Source organism: Raphanus sativus, chromosome 4 (genome assembly GCF_000801105.2).
Source record: "Raphanus sativus cultivar WK10039 chromosome 4, ASM80110v3, whole genome shotgun sequence".
NCBI lineage: Eukaryota > Viridiplantae > Streptophyta > Magnoliopsida > Brassicales > Brassicaceae > Raphanus > Raphanus sativus.
The window spans coordinates 30,717,900-30,730,747 of NC_079514.1; the positions used below are offsets into that span (position 1 = coordinate 30,717,900).

The 12,848-nt window shown below is 29.4% G+C and overlaps 1 protein-coding gene across 1 annotated transcript; it reads left to right on the plus strand.

Moving 5' to 3' along the window:
* The first annotated feature begins 4,768 nt into the window (after window positions 1-4,768).
* LOC108832910 (cyclin-dependent protein kinase inhibitor SMR6) lies at window positions 4,769-5,599 on the plus strand. The gene has a single exon (XM_018606361.2). The coding sequence runs from the start codon at window positions 5,031-5,033 to the stop codon at window positions 5,349-5,351; it is 321 nt and encodes a 106-aa protein (XP_018461863.2). The 5' UTR covers window positions 4,769-5,030; the 3' UTR covers window positions 5,352-5,599.
* Window positions 5,600-12,848: the final 7,249 nt, after the last annotated feature.

Consider the following 12,848-nt stretch of genomic DNA (forward strand, 5'->3'; position numbering starts at 1 on the left):
TTGTATTGTATATGTATAAAAATAAATACAGTATTTAAAAAAAAAAAATATATATATATATATATATGTGACTTTGCATATACAAGAACTTATCTGTTAGTTATTTTATTGTCGTAATATAAAATTTTATTTATTCTTCTATGTTAAACTATACTTGTTTCATTTTTCAAAATAAGTTGAAATTCGATTAACGTTTTCCTTGCATTTAGTTTAGTTCGGTGACTTGTATAATATATTTTAGTTAGATTTTGTATAATTTTGTATATAAGTTATTTTGTAAATCATCTGTCCGAAATTGCATATGATATGACTAAAAATATTTTGTAATTTCACAAATGTATATAAAATTTACAAAACATAAATCGTTGTAGCTTGGTAGTCTATCGTTTTTACTTATTCATTAAGACTAGGATAAAACTTGCGGCTTGCGCATGGTGAAATATTTATTAAACAACTTATGTATTTATATTGTAAAATCTGATGATTTCTGAATACATGTGTTCTTGTGGTCAAAATATATTTGGTATTTATACTTTTCTCAATGTAGAATAATTAACTAACTATAATTATTTGGTAAACATAGAAAAGTATAGAGGCCCAAATCAAACAATTAAATGTGATATCATTAATACTCCTATAATCATAAACTAGATCATGATCCGCTCGACCGAGCGGGAGTCAATTTTTTTTATCTTTGTTTTTACTAAATGTTATACATGATTGCAATGTGTATTAATATAAAATTTTGATAAATAACAATGTGTACTAATGTGTTTAAATAAGCAATGTATTTAATCTAAATTTGATTTTTAAATTTTATGATAACGTAAAGTAGATTTTTTATATATTATTTAAAATATATAATGCTATATATTTTCTATTTTCAACATTTATCATACAAAACATACATTGGGGTATTATTTATATGAAAATATGTGTAACATAATATATTTATATATTATATAAACATATCTACGATTTTCGCAAAGGCCATGCGCACCCGCACGGGTTTTATTTTTAAAATGTATTCTATATTATTTAGTTTTATGTAGTATCGAGTTTGTATAATTCAATTTTGTTTTTAAAGAATAATATCAAAACAGTCTTTCGTATGTAAAAATAACATTTTGCAAGCGCGAGTTGTGTCTTTTTATTGTAACACAAAATTTTATATAAAACTTATGGTTTCTTGTACATTACGAAATTTAAATTTTTAAAATAATTATTACATAATTTCAAAGTGAATTTTATCTCTGAGGTCTAATATATTTTGTGTGTAATGGTTCAAATCATTTTCGATATATATTATATTTCAGTTTGGTTTGTTTTTAGTATTATTGTATAAGTATAATACTATACAATATTACTATATTCTATACAATATATAAAGCTATGTGTTATTTGTTTTAGAAAGTAGATTAGGCCCAACGTAGCTAAAGAATAGTCATATCTTTATGTATGTGTCTATGACTTATCTACCTAATGTTATTCGTACTAATAAAATCAATATGGCCAATGAAAGTATACTGGTCAATTTAAAATGAATTGTATAGGGTAATTCTAGAACGATTAATATTTTTAGTATTCTTAGTATCTATCTTATTTAAATAGACATGTAATAAATGTGAAAATCATATATGGAATATGGACAAAAAGAAGAATTGTATTTAAGGAAATACATCAATGCAAAGTTATACTATAGTACGTATTATATATAAAGAATGAGACATTTAATTTAAATATATGAGGTCCGCCTTTAAAATCCACTTAGAAGAAGTTTTAATGTTTCTGATTTAATAAGATAGTTTAAGAGATAAAAACAATTTGATGGAATTTCTAAAGGAAAACTCAACCGTATATATATATATATATATATATATATATATATATATATATATAGTAGACATATGTAGGTTTTTGGATTGTTTGGAAAGTTAAAATAATTAATTATCTAGAAATCATATTTTATCATGATACATTGAATCAATATTTATGTAAATTTTCAATAACTACCACAAACATATTTGGCAGGTTGTTTTCAATGTAGAAATTATATACTTGGTGACAAAGTATATTATTATCTTAAATTAAACTTACCATATAGAATTTCTTAAAAATTTTGTATCAAGCTTAAAAATTCGGTGGATACATTAACTTGATGGAAAAGTTTCTTATTTATTTAAACAGCATGGTATAAAAAAATTAGTTTAAACTTACCAAAGAGATTGATTCTAAAATTCTGCATCATGAAAATTTGGTTCAAATTTTAGGATTTTTATTGTCTTCTAACGATAATAATACTGGCAGTTTACGATTGATCCTCCTTCGGCCATTGAAATATGAAACTATAGATTTTCATATTTCACTTTTGGCAAGTATATATATATATATCAATTTCACTTTTTTATTTTGTTTCATTTTATATGTATATTCTAACAAAGATAGATCATATCAAATAAAATGTTTCAATAGCCATAACAGTTAGAAAAACTTAGAAAATAACAACTCAAATGTAACAAAAGTAATAAAAATAATTTAATAATTTGAAAATAAAATAAATATGAAAATAACATTAAACTTTATTCTCCAAATCTTTATCATTCTAAATTTTTATCACCTTTTTAAAAAATTATGAACAAATTAGTTAAGAAAAAATATATTTTGAAATAAAACAAGTGTTTTGTTCTCTTATAAATTATACAAATTTAAGAATCGTAAATGTTTTCACTTATTAAAATCTTCAACATAAGTGATCAGGAAATAAAATTTAAACAAAGTGAGAAGTAGACAAAGACAATATCCTTTGTTGTGACTATATGATCTTGGAAAGCATATCTAGATCTAGATCTCAGATCTCGAGTTTTTCTTGAATATGACAGTGGTGGATTTTTCTTCCCTCGGAGGCGTGGTTTCTCCGTTTCTTTTGTGTTTGACTTCTAGGATTTATCGGTGGGTCATTGGAGCTCTGCTCCTTTCCAACTGGCCGTTGAAGTTGAAGGTTCTAGTAGTCTTCCTTGATTTTCTTAGCAATGAAATAGATTTTGTTGGTATTTATGTTTTATTGTGGTCAAGGTTTGGTTTCTCCAGCTTGATTTAATAAAAGTTGGGCTTCGGCTCTTTTCTTCTTAGTGTTGTGGGTGTTTGAAATTAAAATGGACGTTACTTCTGCTCCCTGGGACTTCTAATCTCTTTCTTGCTCGTGTCTCCTGCTTTGTCTCAGGAGTATTAGATTGAGGTGCGGTATGTGGTTCTTATATTTTTGTATGTGTATTCATATGAGTTTTATTAACTAAAGTACCATAAAGTTTTAGTTTTACCGTAAAATTTCTAGAAATTGTTTTACAAAAGTTTGTTAAAAATGTTTTGTTTTGTTTTATGAAAATGTTTCGTAAAACTTGCTGAAGTTAGTTTATTGAAGTTTACTTCGTAAAACTGTTTAGCTTTGTTAGTTTGTTTTATGAAATGTTGTTTACGAATAATTATTGTCCGAAAGAAAATTGCTTTATTCACCTTAAAAGAAAAGAAATGTACGATGTTCATTACGAAATATTATCAAATATACGGCGTATGCATAACTATTCTCTTAACATTTCTAGGATATCATTAAGAGAGATTCTAAATCCAACAAAGATGTTTATTTATATTGAGTTTTTAGGTAAAACGTGTATTCATTACATGTTACAAAAGGAAAAGATAAATTCTTAATCTGTTTTGAGTATTACACCGAAATCGTTATTTTATCCGTCATTGCTTATTTGCACGTATGGGTAAGGTTTACACTTTACCCTTCACACTTTACACTTTACACTTCACACTTCACCTAACACACATAAAATGTGTGCATTTAATAACTAATCACACAAAACAAAAGTTGTGAGCCTGTGTTTTTTTTTTGACATCAAACGGTTGATCTATTACTCAATCTTGAAGTGGTCTGGGAAATAAAACCGGAATAAAATAACTAATGTAATACAGTAATACATATCTCTATGAAATGATTTTGCTATCTTAGCTAAAGAATCAAACGATACATTTTCAGAACGAGGAGTGTAAACAATTGAGAACGCCGGAAATTGCTTTTCAACTTCAGTAGCTCTTTTAGTTCGGTGGAGAAATTGGGCCATACTTTTGGTTCTTGAATCATTGAGATTAGATCCTGACAATCATGTGAGCTTGTGTGTTTAAGTGAGTATAAGTGTTGCAAAACTGTATTTATTTGCGTCTAAAATATGGAATGAAACAAATATATCAGTTTGATATGTTTATGATTAAACCACGAATTTGATTAGTACGAGCAAACCGTGACTACCCGACTTCGGTTTGCTTATATTTCCAATTCTTATCAGGGTGGTTCATGTATTGGGTTATTTTCTATCTTGTAATTGTCTTACATGCAATTGGGCTGACTCACAAACTGGGCTAGTACAATCCCGCGGGAAAATGCTAGGTGTTAAAATCTCGCGGGAAAATTGAACGGTTCCATGTTCTTAAGAAAAGTAAACCAAAACCTGAAAAATTGAGGGTAAATCGGAAAATCAATAAATAATCAAAGGCGCGAAAAAGAGCCGTTGCGAAACAAAACTCTCATATTATGGCGCCAAAAAAAGGCGGTGGTTCAGAGACTACCCCGTAAATTTTCTCGGGCAGCCAAAATTCGTTATAGAAATTTACAAATTTACCCTTTTTTCTTCTTTCTTTGTCAAAAAAATTCCCTTTTTTCTTTATTTTTCATGAGAGTCGGCATTTGCAAACGCTGAGACAGAGAGAGAAAGAGAGAATATTTATTTGACTATTTAAAGCTTTCTTTATCACAACTCTCCTTCATTTTCTTCTCCTACTTCTAAAACCTTTCCTTTTAGTCTCTCTAATCATTTTCTTGTCCGTGTTCCTTATTCTGATTCCTCTTCTTATCATTCCATTCAAAAAGAAACCATCTTTTCTAATTTCTCTACTCTTCTTCACAAGTGGAACAACTCTCTGTTTTTTTACCTTTAGGTACTCTGTTTTTGGAGTTAAAACAGAGGAAAGAGATGGGTCTTTCGAAGAAAACTCAACTAGACGGCGGTTTAGATTCCGACGGTAAAAAATGGGTTATAGCCGGAATTGGGATTCGGGCTTCGTTGAAACCGGTGAAGACAAAACTCAGAGCACCGGAGACTGAAGCCGAAGTTGAAGACGAGGAAGAGTGTTCGACGACGCCAACTGCTAAGGAAGCAAAGATACCAGAGATATTGGAATGTCCACCGGCACCCAGAAAGAAACGGCCGGCGTTTAAATGTCGGCGTAACACCGTTAGAGAGTTCTTTACGCCTCCTGACGATTTAGAGACCGTGTTTATACGGCGCCGTTAAGTAACAAAAATGTTACTGAGTTTGTATTATTAGTCGTATAACGTATTAATTACAAGCCATGAAACTTCAGTTACAGTTTTAGTAATTAGATTTTAGTGATTTCCTTAGAGTGTATGCATTTCGAAATTCAGTTTGCTCTGGCTTTTTAGTTTTTTTTTTCTTGGAGATTAGTTTCTATGTTTTTTTGTCATAGAGGGAAGTTTATTGTACAAAGATGATAATGGATAGCTTCTAAATTTGCTTAATAACCATGTTTTGCTTATCACTTTTGGTTGTATCTATATGTCATATAGCTATATTATTTTCTTTAAAATATACTGTTTTTCTTTTTTTTTTGTAAAAAATATACTGTTGTTTATAAAGGACATTTTGTAAATTATACATTGCAAAGATGAAATCTAACGATGATAATGGTTAGAGAGTTAACCTCTAAACTAGATTTAATTCCATATTTACTTAATCACTTTGGTTTTATCTATTTCTCGGTCTCATGAATATTCTGATTATGCGTACTGTATATGCACAAATATCAGTGCACAACTTTTAAAATACTAATTTAGATGTAGACAATTATTGATAAAAAATGCAGAGAATTAACATCTCAGAGCCTTTAGATTCGGCCTACGAAGACCAGAGAGGAGGTGACGTGAGCAAAACGTACCAATAACCTCAACCACTAAAATAATAGTAGTAAAAACTGACCAATAATATTACGCAAGAGAAGAAGCCTACACGTCAAGCCTTTGATCCTCCTTTTTGATCTTTTTGTTAATTTTTTTACGTGAAATATTCGGTATCATAGGGTTGGAATTATTTGTTTATCGCTGGTTACTTCAGTAAATGTTTTTGAGTATTTGATGCGTTGTACCTTTGGCTATCTCCAGTATTTGTTATGTTTTTCCTCTAAAATAAAGAAGTTCTGTAGTAGAGATGAGATTTATTTTAATGTAAACTTTTAAATAGCAATCATTAATATAAATTTTAGTCAAAAAATATTTAATATAAAGTAAATATAGAGAAATGTTATTTTTCTCTAGAAATAGAAGAAAATAATAATCTCTATTTTTAAGTAAGAAAAAATAAGGAATATAGATGAGTTTTGAATAATTTTGTCTCTAAATAATATTATAGAGACAAATATAAAACTGCTTTAGAGATACTCTAACCGTTACATTGATTTTCAGTTCTGGTTTTTGAATTTTTTTTAAAATTTTTTTTTTTACTATGGTTTTAGTTTCCATTTTAGTTCATATCAACCTTTTTTGGGTGTAAAGTTCATATCAACTTGGCTATGGTTTATATGGATATAACGAGTGTTGAATCGGCTTTTGGATATACTTTAAGTTTAGATTGAACCGTACCAGATACTTTTACTTATCTTCATAGAAATCTGTATGATGTTGTTATCTTCATAGGTTGAGATCCATATATTGCTGTCCGAGTTATTAGTTTTAGGCATAATTCCTAACACGAGTGTTTGAAAACTTCCTATAAAAGTTTTTTCCATGTACAAAAGGTTTCGAACGAAGGCATTTCCGATATATAGTTATGCATGATTTACTTTTATCAAAAGTTCTAGATGTGGGACAAGTAGTTTTCATTAACAAATAATATGGTGGGATCTTATTTCATATGTTTATTTTAAAGAAAAAGATGGATATATGATTGAAGCTACTTAAAAAGAGAAGAAATGAAACAATTTTACAATAGCCACATGTAATGCTTCATTTTATGACTTAAAAGGATTGTGAAGAATTCCAATGCATGACCCTTTTAAGGAGGCCACTTCTAAAGCCATCCAACAAATGTTTTTTTCTTTTTTTAGGTTAAAGAGCTTTTTACGTGCACAATTGTGCACTCACCAGTCCAGACTCCTCTTTATTTTATTTACAACTACTTTGTGTAGTATAATACATTAATTAATTAACCGTCTAAGACATTATGATTACTAATTACTCATGCTATGCACCAGTACTATTTGTGTACTATTTCTTAGTGTTAAATATGGTTGCATGTAAATCACTAATTGTCACTCTCTTTATGTTCTTGTGGTTTGAGTCATGAAAAGGACAAAATAGGGTTCAAGAATAGCGGTGCGATAAGAGAATCCAATGTGGGACTTAACGCTTTGTTTGCTTCCTTCACGCGACAGCGACCAGTCTCGTGTTTTTTTTCTTCAATTTCTACGATGTTTGGACTAGGGAGACTATTACGAGTTAACGTTGGATCATTCTTGTGAACAAGTTTATAGTTCACCGTCACGATTTGAATTTATAGGAACTAAGACATTTTCTTTCCTTGAATATTTATGTGTGTCAACTGAAATGCGCTACCGGCACTAAGGGAGGTTTAGTGGGAGATGAATTTAAGTAGAGTTTTTGATTTTAAAAATCAAAAGATTTGTTAAATTTATAAAAATTTCTAATGAATTTTTCATATTTTAAAAGTCTATGAAACTATTATACAATAATGATTTTGAAAACCTTAATTATATATGCAATATTTTGAAAGGTTTATTTTATGAATTAACTAGGATTGGTCCGTCCTACGGGCGGGATATATTTTAACTGTGATTTAAATTGTTATTTTTATATGATTTTGTGGTTTGTTTTAGATTTATATTAGCAAGAGATGTATATGACACACTATTAAAAAAGGAAGATCATATTACATCACATAAATAATATCAGAAAAACAAATGATATCAATTTGAGACAGTTATTAATAAATGATATAAAATATTTGGTTTAACATCAATTATTGTAATTGATGTTGTCATTAACTTATATTTGTCTATATTAATCTTTGTTAAGCCAGTAAATATCAATTAAAAATATGTATTTTATATACGTTTAAAATATGCAGTTTACTCTAAAATAAATTAATTTTAATATTTACTATTGTTTTTGTTGTTCTTAGAAAACAAATGGTTTCAATTTGAGACACTTATTAATAAATGAGATGAAGTATCTGTTTTAACATCAATTATTGTAATTGATGTTGTTATTAACTTATATTTGTCTATACTAATCTTTGTTAAGCCAGTAAAAACCAATTAAAAATATATTGTATTTTATATACGTTTAAAAATATGCAGTTTACTCTAAAATAAAATTAATTTTAATTTTTACGATTGTTTTTGTTGTTCTTAGAAAATCAAATGGTATCAATTTGAGACACTTATTAATAAATGATACAAAATATTTGTTTTAACATCAATTATTGTAATTGATGTTGTTATTAACTTATATTTGTCTATATTAATCTTTGTTAAGCCAGTAAAGATCAATTAAAAGATATATTGTATTTTCATATACCTGTAAAAAATATGCAGTTTACTCTAAAACAAAAATAATTTTAATTTTTACTATTGTTTCTGTTGTTCTTAGAAAAACAAATGGTATTTTGTTATTAACTTATATTTGTCTATATTAATCTTTGTTAACTCATATATGTGTAAAAGTATGCAGTTTACTCTAAAATAAAAATAATTTTAATTTTACTATTGTTTCTGTTGCTCTTATTATAAATCAAAGGTTTGATAAATTAATAAAAAGCTTTTATTTTTTTCATTACTGTATTTATTTTACATATTTAGTGTTTGTTATATTTTATTATAAAAGTAAGTAAGATAAAAAATACTTGACACTATTGTTGAAATTCATTACATAAATGATAAATTATTTATCATTCTTATATATTTGTCTGTGAATCCTTTGGTATTTTTAATACTTTTTGAAACTTATTTATATTAGATAATGTGAAAAATGAATCAATTTACAATTCGTTTTCTAAAGTTAGTTAAATAACATAACAATCTAAAAATGATTATTTAAGTATAGACACAACTTACTAAAACTTTTATAAGATAAACCATATTATCCAAACTTTTATCAAGTAAACCATATGAAGCCAAGGTCATACCACATTGAAGTAACAATCATTCATTTAGTCTGTTACTATGAAACTAATAATCCTTTATAGTCTGTTACTATAATATAAAGCACACAAACAAAGAAAATACAGAAGAAAGAAAATACAGATTTCGCATAAGAACATAACGGTCTTGATACCGAACAATTTTGCTTCCTTGTGTGTTCAGCCCCTTTTGGTCCACTCAGTCAACTTTGGGAACTCTGTTCCGATACTGAACTCATTAAACTTCTCCATAGTTTTGAACCAGCTGTAATAACCCATCAACGCGACGTCTAGGAACCCAAACACTTCCCCACCGTAGTATGGTTCCAAGCTCTGTTTCAAGTGTCTTGAAATGTTCAAGCATTCTTTCTTGGCTGCAACTTGCTCGTCTCCCTTTGCTCCCCATACTTTCAATGATGGTCATAAAACTAAACACACACACACAACAAAATCAAACAAAATCATTACACAGTGTACATACTACATACACACTGTAACAATCATATCATCATCTTAAACCAAGGGTTCCTCCCAATCCTCGCAACAGAAAAGAATAGCTAACAGCTACCTCTATCAGTGTTTTTGAATTGGGTAAAGGAGAAGAGTCTCTTACTGATGAAAGCATTTTTGCGGCTGTTATTTGACTTCAAGTTACCAAAAATGTGGAGAGGAAGACCACCGCCTCCCAGTCTCTTCATGTTCTTCCTCTTGCACCTCCTATGTCCATCTCTTTTATTAAAAAACAGTAAAAAAATCAGAACAAACTCACAACAATCATTACATAGAAGAGTAAAAAAACAGATCCCACTCACATTAACATCGACCATGAGCAACCCATATAAGCTCCCCAGCACGCTTGATATTCCTCGCTTCCCAGTACCTCCGCAGCCGAGCCTCCACAACCGATGAACACCTACCAAACTTCAAATCGGAAAAAAACACCATAGAGTTGGCCATTGAGAGAGATTAGTAGAAGTTCAGAGATTAAGAGAGATAAGGTGCAGATGGATGAACAGATCACTATCTCCATAAGAGAAATACTAACCTATATTTATAACAGAGGAATGGTGATTTCGACGACGGACCGACGCATTGAAGATCCATTAGTAGAGATCATAAATCAATCCGTTACATGAGAAAAGAAGAAGATCCGTTACATGAGAAAAGAAGAAGATCGTTCGTCTTCATCGCCGTCAAACTCACAGAAACGAAGATGGAAGTAGGGTTAGCTCGAGTAAGAGATACTCAGGACCGTAAACAAAACAAAAAAATTAAGCCTACAATTATTGGATAAAAACACAACAGACGAAAGCCCAATATGATTTCCAATTAAATGAATCCCAGCGTTTAGTACAGGGGGACAGCTGTCGCGACCACAGAAGAGGAATTAGTGACATGGATGCTGATGTGTCAGCAGGAGGGATCCAACCTTCTTTTATATATATAGACTAGGGTCGGCCCGCCCTACGGGCGGGATTCTTATTTAAAATAATTTCATCAACTAAAGTATATGTATAATAAACATTGTTTGAATTTATTTTCTATAACAAATGTAGTAACGCTTCTTGCACAGATGTTTATGTTTGTAGAGATCGCAGCTTCTTAGGGATTTGAGCCTGGCCATGTTAGTTAAATACTCGACCGAGTAATTTAATAGCTTAAATTTCAAAAAGATACAAAAAGATAAAACTATGTGAATATAATCACTTATAATTGTTTTTTCATGCTTAAGCTAGCGTGAACAAAAAGAAAATCATTTGCCGAATAATTTAAAAGGCCAAATTCCAAAAAGAAATTACGAAAAAGAGAACACTACGTGTATATAAACATTATTATTTTTTAAAATATATAGTAAATTTTCATAGATGATATCCTTTCTTTTTACTTTATTTTTGATTTTATGATTTATATATCTATTTAAAAAATATATTTTTTGTTATTTTGTCTTCTTCAGAAAATAATTAACCATCTGAAAGCAATATTAACTTAATTGTACACACTAAAGAACACAATATTCTGAAATATGAAGATAATTAAAATTAAGAAGTATATACTGAAATATGTTTTTATTATATCATATTCACATGGTTAATTTTGTATAATAAAAATAACTTTTTTGAAGAAATAATATACCTAGTTTCTACAATTTATTACAATCCAACCAGAAAAACAAAGAAAGTTAGCATGTATCACAACTTTTGGAAGATATTTTACTTCAATCAAATTCCCACTTTTCATTTTTCTTTCAAATTTTATTTTGAGTTAGTGAGACGATCCAAAGACCGATTGTTTCTTGAAGTTTCCTAATCTACGCAGAAACAAAGCAATGTATAAGTGTCATGATAAATTTTATATATCCTATGCAAACAATTAAACTTGTGTAGGCGAATTAAATACCTCTGATCATGCAAGTTTAAGCTCAGCTTCTAGGAGCAAGGATAAAAGTTCAATTGAAGGCGTGTCATCATATCTACGTGCCGACATGGACCCTTCTTGAGGTGGGTTCTGCAGCAAACTGAGCAATCATTGATGCTCTCTACTTCGTATTAGTTTTATTGATTTATAGATTCTGCAAGATTGTTTTTTTTGTGTAATTTTAGTATTAAAATTAAAATTGTAACATTGCAAGAAAAAGAAAGTTTTATGGAGAAAGATTTCTGTATGTTATGTTTTTTTTTCTTTTCATTTGGTGACATCAAAGTAGTGATTTCATTTCATTAACATACTGAACAAATAATTTTATAGTGAGCAAGGAAACTAAAAGGAGAAAAAAAAAACAGCAGATCAGTAGTGAATCCACTTGGGACAGGTTCAGGAGGTAAGACAGGTGTGGCCGTTGTAGTTTCTTCTACCATCCCAATGCTTGTTTCAGGGGCTCCCCTGGTCACACCTTGAGAGAGCTTTGTTATCACAACTCCAGCTCCAAGAATATCGTGTGTGAGGTCGGTATGATCATTGTCTGAAAATTGAAAACTTCAAGATCTAAACACATGTAACGACCATCAAAACAGCTTGAGAGCTCCAAAGCAGAAACCAGTAAAATATTCAACAACTAAAAATATTCAAAAGCTAAAGAATTTAGTTACCTGCTCTCATTCTTTTAGATGAGTAATTTTTCATAAAGAGAAGTCAATAATATACCAGAGGTATATCTTCAAGGCTTCAGGCACCAGTCAGAAAACCAATCTACATGTCCAAGAGAAACATTTTTATCAATTAGATTCACACAAATAGAAACAGAGACAAAAGCGAAGAGAAGAAAAGTAGAAGATAACATCGTAGTTAAAGCAATCAGTTATACAACTTACATAAGTTCATGTGGCAAGGTATACACAAAACGAAGAATCTTTTGCAGTCATACAAAGGAAAAAAAGAGAAACTAATAAAGTTTTAAACTCTTTTGCGAAACTTTTGTTCAAAAAAAAATCATCAGTCGCATGTTCACATGAAGATTAAATTATCAATAAACAATACCTTTCGAGAATGGATTCAGTCTACTTAATCGAACACGGAGGAACACTTGCCGGACTTCAGATCGGAGAAAAAAACCTCTAATTAGCCATATCAAAATCAAGCAGA

What these genes read in the sequence shown, in the direction of transcription:
- LOC108832910 (XM_018606361.2), top strand. Translation starts at nt 5,031, where the DNA reads ATGGGTCTTTCGAAGAAAACTCAACTAGACGGCGGTTTAGATTCCGAC.